Source organism: Schistocerca nitens, chromosome 6 (genome assembly GCF_023898315.1).
Source record: "Schistocerca nitens isolate TAMUIC-IGC-003100 chromosome 6, iqSchNite1.1, whole genome shotgun sequence".
Classification (NCBI taxonomy): domain Eukaryota; kingdom Metazoa; phylum Arthropoda; class Insecta; order Orthoptera; family Acrididae; genus Schistocerca; species Schistocerca nitens.
The window spans coordinates 572,226,931-572,246,100 of record NC_064619.1 but is presented as its reverse complement, the minus strand read 5'-3'; the positions used below and the strand labels follow the sequence as shown (position 1 = coordinate 572,246,100).

The 19,170-nt window shown below is 40.7% G+C and overlaps 1 protein-coding gene across 2 annotated transcripts in view; it reads left to right on the top strand.

Moving 5' to 3' along the window:
- LOC126262942 (cytochrome P450 6k1-like) overlaps window positions 1-19,170 on the top strand; it is a 125,740-nt gene that overhangs the window by 51,827 nt on the left and 54,743 nt on the right. For both annotated transcript variants that reach the window (XM_049959881.1, XM_049959880.1), the window contains exon 4: window positions 9,888-10,150. In XM_049959881.1, coding sequence (XP_049815838.1) covers window positions 9,888-10,150 — 263 coding nt within the window. The remainder of the gene's footprint in view (window positions 1-9,887; window positions 10,151-19,170) is intronic.

Sequence of the window (19,170 nt, the reverse complement as noted above, 5' to 3'; positions counted from 1 at the left end):
ACAAAGTTTAGAGGTTTGGGTCTCATACAGTAATTAGTTTGCGTGTTATAACGTGTTAAATAGGGAAAGTTTAATTATAACTAGCCGTTACTACTGCTAAACCATATGTGTTCAGCTGCACCTGTACATGAGGTTAGTTTCATCTTTATAGCACATGTTAGGGAACCAAAACTTATCTGCATTATCTATCAAAGTATATAAATCGTTGTTGTATAACGTTGCAAAACGTACAAGTCTCTACTGCTGGTCTAACTTACAGCTTAAAGTGCACTTATCAATGAGAGTTGTTTCATCTTTGTGCCAAAGCAAACAGGGTCATTCCACATGTAAATTGTTTATATTATTTGTCCAAGATTCATCTTAGTTTGGCTAAAATCGACATCAGAGTCAGTCAAACAGTGTAATGACCACCATACTAGGATATTAACTTTATTTGCAAGACAGAATATTGTCATCTTCTTGTTATGCTAAATCATGCTGTGACACAATGGAGATTGCGTGCCACTTTGTCTCCATATATCACCATACAATAGCAGACTAACAAACCTCACTATAAATATCGATACAGGAAAATTCTAACGAATTACTCCATATACCGTCATGCTAAAGCAAATTTCTAACAAAAAGCATCATACATTACTACGTTACATGAAATTATAATAAATTAGGCCAATGATGGTCGGATTTATTGTCAAAAGCTCTCTCAGTTCAACTAAAATATAACACTTGCCTGAGCCAGGTGATGGGCACATCAAATATAGGTTGGAGCCTCTTGCACTGGTATAGGAATCTTATACCAGGAGCTTAAGAGTTTGTGAGGCATAATTTGACAGTGGGTGTCTGCTAATGAATCTGGAAACAGTATTGGAACACCAGGAGCTGCCGTTGTTATGCCATATCTTTACACTAGCCATCAGCACTGGATCACAAATAGCATACTTGGTTACGGGTACGCCCAAACAAAATTGTAACAGACTTGTCCATCATCACCATTTTATAGCAAAATGGTAACAAAATGCTCCATGTAAAAGCATTTGTCATCTTCTTTTGACAATGCAACTATTATAGTGAGTCCGTGCTAGGACATTAACTTGATCTTGCACTATCTGTTAATAATGCTAACTTAAATTGTTTTACAGTGGAGACTACATGACAGTTCACCCTCTATACATCACTACTTTATAGTAAAATTGTAACAGATTGCCTCATATGTTGTCATGTTACAGCAAAATTGTAACAGACTGCGCAGTATATCGCTATTTTACAGCGAAATTCACCAGATGACCCCATCATCACCACTGTTACACGAAATTGTGACAAATTGCCCCATATTTCACAAACACATGGTGTATACTATTGAAGCAATGATGATCAGTTGAGATGGTGGCTATCATGAACTTGAAGGCATGGTAAATACTAATGTGGGGAAACTATGGTCAGCTGAAATATGGTGACTCCCATTACCCCATATACTATTGGAGCAGTGATGATCAGCTGGTATGGTGACTGCTAGTTCCATAAATACTATTGAGCCAATAAATGGTAACAAAATATCTCATGTAAAAAAATTTTTCATCTTCTCTTGACAATGCAAATATTATAGTGACTCCAGGCTAGGATATTAACATGATCATGCAGTATGTGATAATAACACTAACTTACACTGTTGTACAGTGGAGACTACAAGACAGTTCACTCTCTATACATTACTATTTCACAGTAAAATCGTAACAGATTGCCCCATATGTTGTCATGTTACAGCAAAATTCTAACAGACAGCACCATATATCGATATTTTACAGCAAAATTCGACAGATAACCCATACATCACCACCGTCACATAAAATTTTAACAAATTGCCCAGTACTTCACAAACATATGGTTGATACTACTGAAGCAGTGATGATTAGTTGACATGGTGGCTACCATGACATTGAAGTCATGGTAAATATTAATGTGAGGCAACTATGGTCAATTGAAATATGATAACTGCCATTACTCCATGTACTATTGGGGCAGTGATGATCAGCTGAAATGGTGACTGTTATTTCCACAAATACTATTGAGCCAATAATGGCCAGTTGACAGGTTGCTAATGGTCCCCCAATAATATTTGGAACAATGGATGTCACTCATTGTCAACCAACCATCATTTCACCACAGTATTAAATGCTGTAATAGTAATCACTATGTCAACTCCTCATAATTGTTCCAACAGTATTCACCATGCATTCACAGTGTATGACAACAGCCTAGCTGCAGAGGATGGATACACCAGTCCCCATCAGATCACCGAGGTTCAGCACTGTCGGGCGTGGCCGGCATGTGGATGGGTGACCATCCGGGCTGCAATGCACTGTTGCCATTTTTTGGGGTGCACTGAGCCTCGTGATGCCAACTGAGGAGCTACTCGACCGAATAGTAGCGGCTCCAGCCACAGAAAACCATCATAACGACCGGGAGAGCAGTGTGCTGGCCCCCACGCCCCTCTTATCCGCAGCCTCAGCTGAGGATGACATGACGGTCGGATGGTCCCGATGGGCCGCTTGTGGCCTGGAGACGGAGTGCCTATTCACAATGTATGGGACAATTTTTTACAATTCTGTGTAACAGTGGTTAGGTATAGGGCAATTAGTTAAACTTTTCTGTAACAGTGGTGATGTATGGGGAGAATTTGTTCAATTTTGCTGTACCATAGTGATCTATAGCGTAAATCGTTACAGTTTTTGCTGTAACATTGACCCCTAGGTGCCACGAGAGGCCAACCTGTTTAATTACATTGGAAATTAATAATGAATTTGTTTGTGTTAACGTTCTTGGATTCCTGCACGTGGTTTTCCTTGATGGAATCTATTTCTAACTCTCTAGATTTGAAAGTTGACGGCTTATATCTGGCACCCAATGATAAAAAGGACTGATACGAGAGGCCGACAACCGCACCACACCTGTGCAGTATTCCAGTATGGATCGCACAAGTGTGCTGTAAGCGTCCTCCGTTAATATCCTCTTAATGAATCTAAATCTGCCATTTGCCTAACCTACAACCTACTTTACGTGATTATAACATACATCCACAAATTGTTGCTCGCAAGTATTTGACTAAACTAACACATTAAACAGTTTATTCCCATTTAGGAATGCCTGGGCCCCACTTACAGCCCCTTCGAATAATTGGCTGGAAGAAACGTAGTTCAACGACAGCCAACTTTAGTCTAATGACTCGGGAATGAAACCTGCAAAAAATTGTTTAAATTTTAGGTTTCGTGAAATGTACAACCTTACGTTTCCCTGCGTCAGGCTTTATTGAGTTTGAAACATTTCAGCTTTCATATGATCAGGTTCTAACTGTATAAATAGAATCTTGCAGTATAAAGTTCCTCTTTGATACACGTAGAATTTGTGAAAGTCTGAGTTTGCAACTAATACTGCCAATCAAGTCGAAATATGTAATCGTTCCCTTATACTGTCATAGGCCACCTCATATATTATTTCTATGACAAAGACTCTCCATCCAGGTTAATATGCTAGTTTTGTCTCTCAGTAAATTATGAATCCAATTACAGCGTTGCAAGAGACCTAGTATTTTCTGTAGAAAATGTCGGTGTTCTATTGAGAAAAGGTTTTTAAATATTCTAGTAACAGCAGAACTATTTCGTTATCTCTATCCATGGCTCTTAGAATACCGTATACGAAAGCGAAAATTGACTAGGATGGTACTTTTTTTGGAAATCGATGCCGGTTTGCGCGAACGTGATTATTTTGTTCCTTGTTAGTGCCTACGATTGAACAAGCTTGTGAATTCACATAGATTGTCTTTTTTTTGTAGATAGGTGTGATATGTGCTCTGCGCTCTGTTTCATTTGTTGGGAAGAGCTCTTTCTTCAAGAGATTTGAACCAGATTGTGGTCAGAAGTAAATTAAGTTCAGAAGAGTCTGATACAGACTCCGGTAGGCCTTGTCGAGTGTGAAACATTTATGCTGTTTGAGATACCGATCGCTACTGGCACGTCTTTGAAGTTGTGTAGCAACAAACAAGACGTTTTAGTAGTTTAGTATTCCTTACTTTTGATGATAGTACCCAGAATCCACCTGCATGGATGCTCAGAGATATCGCTGCTATTTAACACTAAGAAAGATAAAAATTGTGGAAAAAAGTGGTCAGCGAGGGGGAGTGTAATGCGAAGCGTTTGGGTTCGATTCTCGACCGTGTCGGAGACTTTCTCTGCTTGGGGGCTGAGTGTTGTGTTGTTTTCATCATCATTTCATCCTCTCCGACGCGCCCGAATGCAAGCCCTAGCCACACGAACATTTCTTTTTGCCACATTGAAACCTCAGGTACACCATGAAGCGGTGCAAATAAATTGAACATAATATCGAGATGGTGCAGTTTCATTCCGGTTGGATGGAAACGCCCACAGCAGAACGCATCTGAATTTTAAAAACGCTGCCGAGCAACTGTGGTTGATTAAAATATTACTCGCAGCGCTCAAAATGACGACAAAGATAACCCAAAAAAATTGTCATCAGGCAAAAGTTACTTTTTAGTAGTGGATACAACATAAGCAGTTGTTGCTGTGCGGCTATCTATACTCCACAAGCTGCTAAACTACAGAATAACCTTAAAAATGACGTATACTGGTAAGTAATATATATATATATATATATATATATATATATATATATATATATATATATATATATTACTTACCAGTATACGTCATTATATATATATATAATATATATATATATATATATATATATATATATATATATATATATTATATATATATATATGTGTGTGTGTGTGTGTGTGTGTGTGTGTGTGTGTGTGTAATAAAATGTATATGTGTAATACAATGTATATATAACGTGTATAATAATATAATGTGTGTATCCACTCACACCCTGTTCAAAGAAATGGGGACACCAACTATAGCTTTCCCGTATATATATTTCTTAATGAAATTTGTGATGATGTATCTGTTTTTAAAACCAACTATTCAGTTCATCGAATCATTACTGGAAATGTACATAATCTATTTAAAGTTTTAAAGTTACCGTTGTCTGGATAGAAGTCCGTAGAAGGTAGCAGTCATTTTCAATAACCTGCCTGCCAACATAAAAACTATGGCTATTAAAAATAGTGTAGTTTAAGAGAAAACAGGAGAAAATTTTTCATGGCTAATTCCATATACTCCTTTGATAGTTTTGTTACTAGAACCAATTAACGTATGTATTAACAATAATAAAAGTAATATTTTACTTAGGCACACCTGCAGAGCAGTAATACGATGTGTGTAACTAAGTCTTCTAAAGTGCTTTTTGTTTGAAGTTGCAGGCTACAGTAGGGTCGGAATCATGTAATGCATTTCACTGTAATTACATTTATTTATTTGTGACATGTTTGTCATTAAATTTTAAATGAAAATATTTCACAGGTTTTTGATTAATCCACATTCTTGAGGACCATTCCATGTAGTGTCTGTATAAGAAATATTAGTCCATGTTTTTAACATGTGTTTTGTAGTTTCGTTTTTTTTTACACGTTCATCACCCTAGAGGATACCCCCTGTACGGATCTCTGAATCTGAAGGTAAATCTAATATAATTTAAACTCCTTTGACAAGTTAGCACCACTTTGTCTCATTTTTATGTCAACAGACACGTGGAAAGTTCCTGAGTATTTGCAGTCACATGTTGTATTGTTAGTCTCAACAAAACACTTGTGCCACTGATAAATAGTCACCTTATTTTGATGTTCTTTAACATATAAGTCCTGTTGTAGCTTGTACTACACTTCGCTTCTACAAGCCGACACATACAGCAAATACTTTCGCGACCAGTTACAACAATGGTTCAGAGACAGAAATAAGGTTGGAATCCTTACTGCTCGTTTCTATTTCGAGTAGGCTTTCCTGCCAGTATTATTTGTACGATGACAGTGATACGCAACAGTATGAATAGGTTTATTGATGAGATATTGGGAGTTACGTACAGGGTGATTCCGTGAAGATGTTACAATCTCTTAAGAATCATTGAGGAGGAGGGTAAATGTTGTATACGTGGCGTCTGTACTTTTGGACATTTCCAGAAAGCAGACACAATGTGTATAATTACGGCGTCGGCCGCGGTGGCCGAGCTGTTCTAGGCGCTTCAGTCCGGAACTACGCGGCTGTGTGATGTCCTTAGGTTAGTTAGATGTAAGTAGTTCTAAGTTCTAGGGGACTGATGACCTCAGATGTTAAGTCCCATAGTGCTCAGAGCCATTTGAACCAAATATAATTACGGCGATGATGGACAACGACTCCTTCAGTGCAGAAGCACACCAACCTCGAACTCTCACGGGAATCAGGGAAATGCAGTGAGTAATGAGGCCAACGAGCAGGCGCACGTTATCAGCAGTGTATCGTATAAGTTGAGAATTTGGGCATGGCGGGGGGGCGGGGGGGGGGGGGGTGGAAGGGGGGGGGGGCGTGCTAGGGTAGTCCGAACCGTTGTGGTGACCACTGTGTTCGGATGGCATAGTGATCAGCGCAGCATGAGATCCGGGTTCGAATCCTCCTTCTGGTTGGTTGGTTGGTTTGGGGAAGGAGACCAGACAGCGTGGTCATCGGTCTCATCGGATTAGGGAAGGATTGGGAAGGAAGTCGGCCGTGCCCTTTCAGAGGAACCATCCCGGCATTTGCCTGGAGCGATTTAGGGAAATCACGGAAAACCTAAATCAGGATGGCCGGACGCGGGATTGAACCGTCGTCCTCCCGAATGCGAGTCCAGTGTCGAACCACTGCGCCACCCCGCTCGGTAATCCTCCTTCTGTCTTAAGGGTAAATGTACCAATCTGCTCCAGGAATGACTGTATCGAAAGTTGTCAGTGAAAAAGTCCTGATATGTCCGACAGTGGCCCTCCCCTGCTGCAAGCTCTTTGCTTTTCATATTTTGGGAGGAGGCCGTATGGGCCAAAACAAGAAAAAAGTGTTCCACAGTAGCAACGATGAAATGCTCATGTCTAATGAACATGCTATAAGCACTTGTTCAGTAGAAGAGATGCGTTTCACAATAGCGAAGATGAACAAGTGCTCATAGTTCTTAAGGCATCCACTTTAGAGCTCATGTTTACTGGACATTTTTGTCTAGCTTCAGTCCATACTACCTCCTCCCAAAATTGGAAAGTTCAGAGTTTGCAGTAGAACATGCCTGCCGTTAAAGGTATCACAACGATTTTCGCTTGTAACTTTCGACTTCACCGTTTCCGCACCGCGCTCCCTTACCGCAAATAATACATTTACCCCTCTCAACATCGCTTATAGTTTATAACATGATCACGGAATCACCCTGTATGAGTTGACCGAATGCTATGTAAAGACGACACAACGAATGTTGTGCTGAATACTTTTGCATCTGTACACAGACGCCTACCAGAAACTGGATTCTCCCTTATGTGTTACGTGCTTAGGTGATGGCATATTACAGGCTTTTTCACTGTTGGGAAAGTATTTTCACAGAATCAATGGTAACTAAGGTAACAAACCGAATAACTCGTAATTACATTATTACTCTGCAACGAGCCATTGGAAACCTCGGACGCCTCATACCGAACCACTCAAAAGATATCCCTGAAAAACTTTCAAAATTTTGTCGGTGTAGTCATAGTGTTCACCGTTCAGATACAGCCTCCGGTTCGTACCTACTTGTGGTAAATCTGCCGAATGGATGACGACTCGTAATGATTCCTTAATTTGGTAATTGTATGACCGTGTTGTCGCCATCCGCAAGTGGCCGTATAACATCGGAAAGCCGGCCGGTGTGGCCGAGCGGTTCTAGGCGCTTCAGTCTGGAATCGCGCGGCTGCTACGGTCGCAGGTTCAAATCCTGCCTCGGGCATGGATGTGTGTGATGTCCTTAGGTTAGTTACGTTTAAGTAGTTCTAAGTTCTAGGGGACTGATGAACTCAGATGTTAAGTCCCATAGTGCTCAGAGCCATTTGAGCCATTTGAGCCATTTGAACCAAAAGCAATAAAGAAAAGTCCTGGACGTAAAATGAGTGTCAAAACTCGTGAACTTAACTGTGAATGTTGCACAAACAATAGAATTTGCTGTTGACTCATTACAGTCTCTCGGTTAATATCCTGGTTCTGTCAAAACGTAAATTAACTTTCATTTACGGGCATCGTACCAGTTCAGTCATTAACCACACTACCTTTTAGATGTAAAGTGAAGCATATGTCTGCCTTAACATTTCTCGGAATTGCTTTAAAGTGTATTATGTGACAAAGTTAGACAGTGATGACGTTGTGAGTCACCAACACGTCTTCATAAATAGTTATTAATACTCTTCAATGTTCCTCTGTACTATTTGGCTATGAATATTTACTAGGACTTAGGAAATCTGGTGTCTATTATCAGTATCTTTTATTGAAGCCTCATCAAAGTAGCAACACTAAAACTTAGATCACTAATTTCGTAGCTAGTATGTTATTACGTCACAACACACATGAAGTGACTGACGTTGATTCATTACACCTCTAACACGTCCCTGAAACCGTCATGGCCAGGTAAATCTCCAGAACCACGTAACGAACGTTCTGTAAAGTCAGAGATATTGTTTTACACTTCGCGCTCGTAATAACTCGTGCTTATGAATGTTCGTATCACCAGTGAGATGTCAGTATGAGAACCTTCTCTTAAAACTTCAGACTGATCTTACGCCTTGTGAAAATTAACCTTCTATGCCTTTAGAAACAATCTGTTTCTCATTGTATGTGCTCAGTGCTTCGAATCTCCACATTAGTTCTCTTCAAAACCCATCTTCAATCATTACCCGTCATAGGATGAAGTTTCCAGAACGATATTTTCACTCTGCAGAGGAGTGTGCGCTGATGTGAAACTTCCTGGCAGATTAAAACTGTGTGCCGGACCGAGACTCGAACTTGGGACCTTTGCCTTCCGCGGGCAAGTGCTCTACCAACTGAGCTACCCAAGCACGACTCACGCCCCGTCCTCACAGCTTTACTTCTGCCAGTACCTCGCCTCCTACCTTCCAAACTTTACAGAAGCTCTCCTGCGAACCTTGCAGAACTAGCACTCCTGAAAGAAAGGATATTGCGGAGACATGGCTTAGCCACAGCCTGGGGGATGTTTCCAGAATGAGATTTTCACTCTGCAGCGAAGTGTGCGCTGATATGAAACTTCCTGAGAGATTAAAACTGTGTGCCCGACCGAGACTCGAACTCGGGACCTTTGCAAGGGTCCCGAGTTCGAGTCTCGGTCCGGCACACAGTTTTAATCTACCAGGAAGTTTCATAGGATGAAGTTATTTTATTTACAGAGAACAACTTCTAATGATTTTCTCACTGGCTGAGATACAGCAGCATTTACAACATGTTTAAATTTTATTTCAATTTTAATCAAAGGAATAGCACGACAATGTCTTCCAACTTCGTATGAGCTCGCTGGCCACAGGTCGGACTGCAGTATTGCCCAGCTACATCTAACGAAGTGGCGCCCATAACCTACTCGAACAACTTTGTCGTGTCTCGTTATGGATACGAAACAGATAGAGCAAACCCACAAAATGCAATTACACAAACATGTATCAATGCTTAGCTGACGTCGCTCAGAGGAAATTTTACACGTGATGTCCCATGAATGTTACATTTGCAAATATTACAGATTCACCCTGTATTTATAACGAATGATAACATAAGCATCTCTGTGAATCGCCATATAAAATCTGTATACAACTACAAAGTCCGTATTGAAGCAGTTCTGCGCAGCTTTATGGAATCGTTCAACAAATTGTGATCGTCCTTTACAAAAGAGCGAGAAGACCAAAACGATCGAAACGAGGACAGGGGAGCATACCGAGCAGCTTTAGATTGATTTTCCAGACGATGGCGGCGTGCGGCCGCGAGATGGCAGAAGTGCTGCAGGGGCCGGCGGACGCGGGCGAGGTGGTGGAGATGCGCGAGGTGGCCGCCCGCTACGCCACTGACGTCATCGCTTCCGTCGCCTTCGGCATCGAGGTGGACTGTCAGCGCAACCCTGACGACCCCTTCAGGCAGTGGGGGCGCCGCGTCTTCGAGGCTAACGTGCGGGCCACAATCAATTTCCTTATAAGCGCCATCAATCCCAAACTACTGACAACATTTAGGTAAGTCCATTGAACACACAGCTAGCTCTGTGCATATACGACTTCTCGTAAACGATAGATGCAGGTTGTAATCTCCCCACGGAAAATTACCCTCTACCACGCAATAATTAATAGTGGTCAATCAAATCATCCACATTTATTTACGTTTGAAAAGTATCTGATCAGATTTCCTAGTAATATATGCGCCGACAGCTCGTCGACGCCAAGGTATTTTTCTAGTACGTTTATTCTTTGGAACAACAGAGGTACGGAGATGTATGCTCCATGGTTATTATAGAGAGAGAAAGGAACAGCTTCGGAAAGTATCGGTTGGGAGTTTTTCGGATTGCTAAAAGAGATTTATTTACTCTTCTTCGCGCTAAAGCGAGATAGGAAAGTTTGTGCCGCTAGCGTGATCGGTCAAGAGAAAGAAAGACTGTAAAAGCAACTTTCATGAGACTGAAAATCCACAGAAAACGGAACATGTACGGAAATGGATTCAATAGACAATTTTCCTCAGAAATAAGGTTTGTGACCATTTTATTCTAGAGTGAATGACGAATGAGTTCTCTGTCTGAATCATTGATGATTGTCTGGGCCCTGTAATTAATTGGGAAGTTTCAGCTGTGACGGAGAGAGCCTGCAATCTCTGAGTTTTTATAAATCGTCCAAAAAGGCTTCGTCCACATCTGAAATTTTAGATCTTTCGTAAACTGAACGAATTGTTCAAACGATCGATTTTCCCAACTGAATGCAGCGCTTAATAATAATAACAAATGCAAAGATCTCTTCTAGCAAGCCAGCCGCTGAATATTAAGACGAAGGGCTCCACCAGAGATTCTACTAGGCTGATTTCATGTAAATAATAGATTTAAACTGTACACAGATAAAGGACAGAGAGAGAGAGAGAGAGCGAATGAAATTCTAGAAATAACTCAGAATCCTCAATTAGCATAATTGTTTGTCTGTCTTTTCAAGGATCAGCCTATTAAGGAAACACAAAGCCCTGACCTTATTGTAACGATTTATGTGTGAGAGTGAAAGAGCGATAAAGGCGACAGATACACTTCTGTACAGACAAAACATTACACCAAGTTAGCGGCAAGCTGCATTCACATAGACTTTCATCATTTACAAAAACAGTAGTGAGAATTCATTATAATGGCCAATCCGTGACAGGACACGTTTTTGGACGTTAAAATAATTTTGTTCTCTGTTTCATGTGAATTACGACGAGCCAACTTAACTTGGGACAGAGAAGAAATACTCGCAGTCAAATCTACACAGATAAACAGCACGCTGGACGCAGAAAAAAGGCCAGATCTATAATTTTTTATTAAAGCTTGCTAATATTCTGGAAGTAGACGTAGATTTGAACATTTACTAATTGTGTTCATGCCAGACGTAGATTGATTGAACTGCCCTAGTTGCATTTACCTGTATAAGTACTATAAGAAAGTAGCCACAGAAGTATTATTGTGTGAAGGGAGATATATACATATTGACTGTAGAATATTTATATGGTTTTAACTAGGGCAATGTTTAAGATGAGTCAAGCAGAGCAGAGCAACACGCAACAGCCTTCAGCTGTTAGCACTGAGGATAATAGTGATGTAGTAAGAAGTGTTATAGAACCGATCGCTACAGATAGCGCGATAGAACGCCCTGTAGACACGGTTGGAGATGTAACAGCAGGTATGCAACATGGATTAGATCCATTAGTAATTATCATGAGACAGATGCAGATGATAACCGAGAGCATGAATAATATGAAAACCGACATTAACGCGAAATTAGCCTCAGTTACTGAAGGGCAAAATCATTTGAATACAAAATTAGCCTCAGTTACTAAAGGGCAAGAAAATCTGAAAATGGACATTAATGCGAAGTTAGCCTCAGTTACTGAAGGGCAAAATGATTTGAATACGAAGTTAGCCTCAGTTACTGAAGGGCAAAATGATTTGAATACGAAATTAGCCCCAGTTACTGAAGGGCAAAATCATTTGAATACAAAGTTGGCTTCAGTTACTGAAGGGCAGGAAAATTTGAAAACCGACATTAACGCGAAGTTCGCCTCAGTTAATGAGGGGCAGGAAAATCTGAAAGCTGAGATTAAGCAGCAGTTACACGACAGTTTTTCCGAATTAGAGCAGCGGATAGAGGCAAAGACAAAGGAACTTAAAGATCAGGCCGAAGAGACGGAACGAAAATTAACTGCACAAATAGAATTGGTTAAAGCTCAATGTGAGGAATCTACTCACCGCGTACGTGTAGAAATGAAGGAGTATGTGGCCATTAAGATAGATACCGTACGGGAACAGGTGGAAATGGTTCCGCAATTAGTACAAAAGCAAGATGCCATGTCATGTGCAATTGCGCAACTTCCTGAATTGGCACGTACGCAGACTAACCTAAAGGAAAGTGTCGAACATCTGACAGAACGTCAAGACGTTATAGACCACCAAATTAATGTATTAACGGGTAAATTATCCGAAATCACATTAGAAAACAAAAGGCAATTGTGTGAAAACGTTGAGCAAAATGTTAAAGCAGCATTCCAAAGTTTATGTGGCAAACAGGAAGAGAATTTGTTTGCTAAAGGACTTGAGGAAGTGCGACAGCAGTTAGGTGCTGATTTCGAGCATTGGAAACAAACGATAGCAGAGTCGATACGCGTTTCACAACAAGGCTCAGAACAAATGAATACAGGCCAGCAGCAGAAGGTGGCGGCGACTATAGAGCCAGTTACTGCACATTCGCACACAATACCGACTTGTGTAAGTAACTCAAATATTAAATTGCCACGAGCTATTTGTTCGCGTGAAGTTTTATCTGACGGAGATTACGAAAGCCTTTGCCATGCCGAAGAAAAAATGATAAAGCATCGGCAATTTCAGATTTTTAACACTGACAAAAGGGGGGGTCCATCCGATTGTTTTTATTCGAAGTTTTAGAGGAGTGCTACCCAGAAATTGGTCGGAGTGGCAGAAGATCAGTTTCGTTACTGGGTATATACAAGGTTCGGGGGCGATCTGGGCCTCGGACATGACTTCTGTTTGCTCGACATATGACGATTTTGAGAAAGCGTTTTTAGCAAAGTTCTGGTCAGAAGGGGTACAGGAACGCCTAAGGCAGGAGGTGCTCTACCCAGAGCCTTTCTCTTTTTCGAAAGGAAGCCTTAGGAAGTATTTTGAAAAATATATAAATAAAACCAGATATTGGGACAGACCTATGCCTTTGCCAGATATAATAAACATACTTAAGGCAAGATTACCAACTAACATACGGAATCAATTAATTTACGGGAACGATAAAGACCTGGAGTCGTTCCTCACGACGTTAGATCATATAGACATTATAGAAGAGAACAACCAGAAAGCCCGTAACAATAGATTCCAATATAGGGAGATAGAACTTCCGGCAAATGGTAGGCAAGGGAACGCACAGAGATCGATAAATAGTGGAGAAACCCCTCAAAATCTCAATAATAATACCGGCAATAGTCTTGCGAGGGGCTATCCAAGGAATAACAGGAATGGGAAAAGATACCATCCCGTATGGGGAAACGAAAGGAATTTCAGACCGCAAGCCTGGAACAATAACGGTAATAGAAAGTGGAATCAACCGGGGGGAATAAACTCAAACAACCAACATCAGTGGGGACGGACATCTGCGAATCAACCGGTAATTACCGAAGTGACGGACGATGTCAACCAACAGGCGAATCAAAATCCAACAAACTTGTAAGGACCCACTCGTGCCCCGGAGGAGCGGTCAACAATAGGTTGAGGGGCAACAGGATATGTGTACCCATGCTAACGTATAATGATGGACGATTACTGGCAGATGAATTGACCGAGGACTTAGAACCCCGAGATGAGGATAAGGAACAGGTGGCAGTAGCCGAAGTGCAAGTCATTTTGGAGACTGTACCTACACTGGCGGTTTTAGACACGGCTGCAACCACAAATGTTATTTCGGAGGCTCTATTCAACAAGATCAGAAATATAAGACGAGTACCAATTTTTCAAGTTCAGAATTGCAGAATAATAGGCGCCGTTGGGGCTAGATCGGCTAATGTAAAAGTGCAGTCACTACTTAGTGTAGAAGTCGGAAATGTAGCAATATTAAGCACATTCCTTGTTATGAAAAATTTGGTGGTAGACTGCATTATCGGAGTCGACAGCCTACGTCAATACGGATGCAGAATAGATTTTAAAACAGGAAAAATTTGGTTAAATGTAAATAAACAAGAAATTGAGTTGGACTTGTTGAAAAAGGAAAGCCTTACCAGAAAATATAATAGTGGGATCAGCGTGCAAGTAATCAGGACTGCACAGAATTCTAAACAGCACGTAAATAATGAGGTCCAAGTCAAAGGAGATTTCGGTCAATTAGTGTATGAAAAGTTAAATGAATCCGACTGCATTACTGAAGATCAGAAGAAGCAGCTCAAAGAATTATTATTAGTGTATGAAAACGTGTTTGATGAAAGGCCAGGAGTTATTAAGGGATACATATGCCATCTCTACGTTAAGCCGCACGAAACATATTGTAGAACTTTCTATCCGGTTCCCTGGAGGTTAAAGGCTCAAGTTCAAAAAGAAATAGATCGCATGTTGAAATGGGGTTTGATCGAACCCTCCACAAGCCCATACTGCTCCCCATTGTTGGTCGTGACGTAGCATACCCGGGATCGAACAAAATAAAAGGGTTATTTTCTCATAACGACTTAAAGAAATATAATGAAGATTAGAAGATAGTGAGGAATGGTGTTCCGAGTGACAGAAATGAACGCTAGTAAAAAACATAATAATAAACTGTGTGTGTGTAGTGATAGAAACCTGTAAATTGAAATAGTTAATCAGTGACATAGAGTATAGAAATAGTGACTAACTATTATTATCGAGTGTTGTAAAGAAGATAGTGGAGATAGGCTTCACTTGTGGTTTGGGTGAACATAGAACTTTAGCATTGCTAATGTCATCAAGAATGATTAAGGATCTAACTGACTTTCAAGAAGAATGAAACGTTTCCCGCAAATGACGCTGAATAATCAAAGGAGGTTCCGAGTGAATATTCATATATAATCTCATGTGAACGCTTAGATGTGTAAACGTGTGAAGGAATGTGTTGTGGTAGTGAATTGTGAGTGACGGTTAACGCCGCAAAGATAATTTCCCGCGCAAAACAGTTGACGTCGGCGCGAGAATTAAAATCGATAGAGACGACACAGATATACTTTGTAAGAGACTCGCACCAAACGCGTGTTGAACTTTAAAAGGAATAGGTGGTATAATTAGAAGTTAAGAGTTTTTAATTTATTAATGAATGATTAAAAAAAAGGATAATATTCATAGAATTAGGAGTAATTTAATGGTTCACGTTCGTTTGGGAATTTTTGTTTGGAAAATCCATTTCCATATATGAACATGGATGAACACAGTATGAATCAGAGAGTAAATGAAAGAAGCGAATCCGCATTCCTCAATGCTAATAACTTTTACATTTCAGCACTCAAGCGTAAAAATATATGTATTTAGAATAAAAAGTTTTGAGTATAGCTAAATTATATGACTTATCAAGGAAATATGGATGATGTCTTGGTGTAAAATGAACCACACTTTCCATTATTCGATGATTTGAATCCAAAATCTATAGTAAGTTACATGAATCCTTTAAATTACGAAGAACAAATCAGTGATAGAAAATCTGTTAGAACTTTTGGACTTATAAGTACAAGTGTGGAGGCAAAGTCAAAAGGAGTATTCAAACGGGAGTAAATCGGATGATGCTTTTGGGCAACATCATTAGTTAATGGTTGAATTTCTTGAAGTACGTCGTAACAAAAAGGATCCATGAAGCCATAAGGATATTGCTTTCAAAAAGGAGAATCTTGGACGGTGCAACCTAATCAGTTCTCTTACAGGAAGAGTTTTCCTTTTGGTCATTGCTAATTCTTTTGGAATGAATGTTGCATGTGAATTCGAGTATCCCTGTCCCTTCTACTCTTCCCATTGTGGGCCGCGTAGAAGATCAACTACAAAGGGGGCCGCGTAGAAGACCGACTACAAATGTGGACGTCAGGGACATGCAAGACCCGGGGGAGTTTAGCACCGCAAGATATTGTACTTGGAGCAAGATTGTAAAACGAGAATTTACGTTATTTATTGTAAAACGTTTTTTTTGCTAGAGGCACAGACCACTCTTTTCCAAATCGTGATACAAATTGATCCCTGTCTTTCCTTTAGAGATGAATTTCAAAATTATTTTTGCTCTTCTATAGGCTTTCCTATCTTCTATGTACCGTAGGCTGGGGGTCTAGGCTTAAGAGGTTTTCCAAGGTTTCCCTGCTTAAGAAAGTTCCCGAATGGGTAGACCCTGACATCAGTTCATGAAAGATCATCTTCCTTGGTTGTGCACAGCAAACATAACACCTAGATGCACATAAAAGCAATACAGCCGCTGTACCTGTCTCTTCATTTCTTCTGTCTTCAACATTTCTTTTCTTCGTCTGTTTCAAAAATAATATTCTGTTTCAGTCGGAGGACTGACAATCATCACTTCCGGGTTATCCACGCTAATAGATAGCTCGCGAAGTGTGTTCGGTGAATCAAAATTGAGCTCACAAACTTCGCTCGCTGCGAGGGGCATTGTAATCTCCCCACGGAAAATTACCCTCTACCACGCAATAATTAATAGTGGTCAATCAAATCATCCACATTTATTTACGTTTGAAAAGTATCTGATCAGATTTCCTAGTAATATATGCGCCGACAGCTCGTCGACGCCAAGGTATTTTTCTAGTACGTTTATTCTTTGGAACAACAGAGGTACGGAGATGTATGCTCCATGGTTATTATAGAGAGAGAAAGGAACAGCTTCGGAAAGTATCGGTTGGGAGTTTTTCGGATTGCTAAAAGAGATTTATTTACTCTTCTTCGCGCTAAAGCGAGATAGGAAAGTTTGTGCCGCTAGCGTGATCGGTCAAGAGAAAGAAAGACTGTAAAAGCAACTTTCATGAGACTGAAAATCCACAGAAAACGGAACATGTACGGAAATGGATTCAATAGACAATTTTCCTCAGAAATAAGGTTTGTGACCATTTTATTCTAGAGTGAATAACGAATGAGTTCTCTGTCTGAATCATTGATGATTGTCTGGGCCCTGTAATTAATTGGGAAGTTTCAGCTGTGACGGAGAGAGCCTGCAATCTCTGAGTTTTTATAAATCGTCCAAAAAGGCTTCGTCCACATCTGAAATTTTAGATCTTTCGTAAACTGAACGAATTGTTCAAACGATCGATTTTCCCAACTGAATGCAGCGCTTAATAATAATAACAAATGCAAAGATCTCTTCTAGCAAGCCAGCCGCTGAATATTAAGACGAAGGGCTCCACCAGAGATTCTACTAGGCTGATTTCATGTAAATAATAGATTTAAACTGTACACAGATAAAGGACAGAGAGAGAGAGAGAGCGAATGAAATTCTAGAAATAACTCAGAATCCTCAATTAGCATAATTGTTTGTCTGTCTTTTCAAGGATCAGCCTATTAAGGAAACACAAAGCCCTGACCTTATTGTAACGATTTATGTGTGAGAGTGAAAGAGCGATAAAGGCGACAGATACACTTCTGTACAGACAAAACATTACACCAAGTTAGCGGCAAGCTGCATTCACATAGACTTTCATCATTTACAAAAACAGTAGTGAGAATTCATTATAAGGTGAACAGGTAGATACCGCCTTCCTAGATTTTCGAAAGGCGTCCCACACTGCACCACTTGGCTGACTACTAACCAACATACAATCATACGGAGTACCTTCGCAAATACATTGACAAAAGCCATCGAATAGCTATATGCACATATACAAATGGCAGTAGTATCACGTAAACAAGGTATAAAAGGGCAGTGCATCGACGGATGTGTCATTTGTACTCAGGTGATTCGTGTGAAAATGATTCCGACGTGATTATGGACACACGATGGGAATCAACAGAAATTTGAACGCCGAATGGTAATTGGAACTAGACACGTGGAACATTCAATTTCGGAAATATTTAGGGAAATCAGTGTTCCGAGATCTACAGTGTCAAGAGTACGCCGGGAATACCAAATTTCAGCCATTACCTCTCTTCATCACGTACAACACAGTAGCCAACGGCATTCGCTTAACGACTGAGAGCAGCGCTGTTTGAATAGAGTTGTCAGTGTTAATAGACAATCAACACAGCCAGGCGGGGTAGCCGCGCGGTCTGAGACGCCTTGTCACGACCAGTGCGGTTCCCCACGTCGGAGATTCGAGTCCTGCCTCGGGCATGGGTGTGTGTGTTGTCCTTAGTGTAAGTTAGCTTAAGTTATATTAAGTAGTGCGTAAGCTTAGGGACTGATGACATCAGGAGTTTGGTCCCATAAGACCTTACCACAGATTTCCAAATTTCCAGACAAGCAACACTTCGTGAAATAACCGCAGAAATCAATGTGGTACGTACGACGAACATACCTGATAGGACAGTGTGTCGAAATTTGGCTTTAATGTGCTATGGCAGCAGACGACCGACGCGAGTATCTTTGGTAACAGCACGGTATTGCCTGCAGCGCCTCTCCTGAGCTCGTGACTACATCCATTGGACCCTAGACCCGTTGGCCTGGTCAGATGAGTCCGGAATTCAGTTGGTAAGAGCTGATGCTAGGGTTAGAGTATGGCCTTGACCCCCAAAAGCCATAGATCCAATTGTCAACAAGGCACTGTGCAAGTCAGTGGTGGCTGTGTTTACATGGAATGGACTGGTTCTTCTGTTCATCTGAACCGACTTCATCATCGACTGGAAATGCTTATCTTCCGCTACTTGGAGACCATTTGCAACCACTCACAGACTCCACTTTCCCAGACAACGACGAAATTTTTACTGATGAAAATGCTCCACATTGCTCGTGACTGGTTCGAAGAACATTCTGGACATTCCAGATAGCTCGACATGAATCTCATCGAACATTTACGGGACTTGATCGAGAGATCTGTTCATGCACCAAATCGT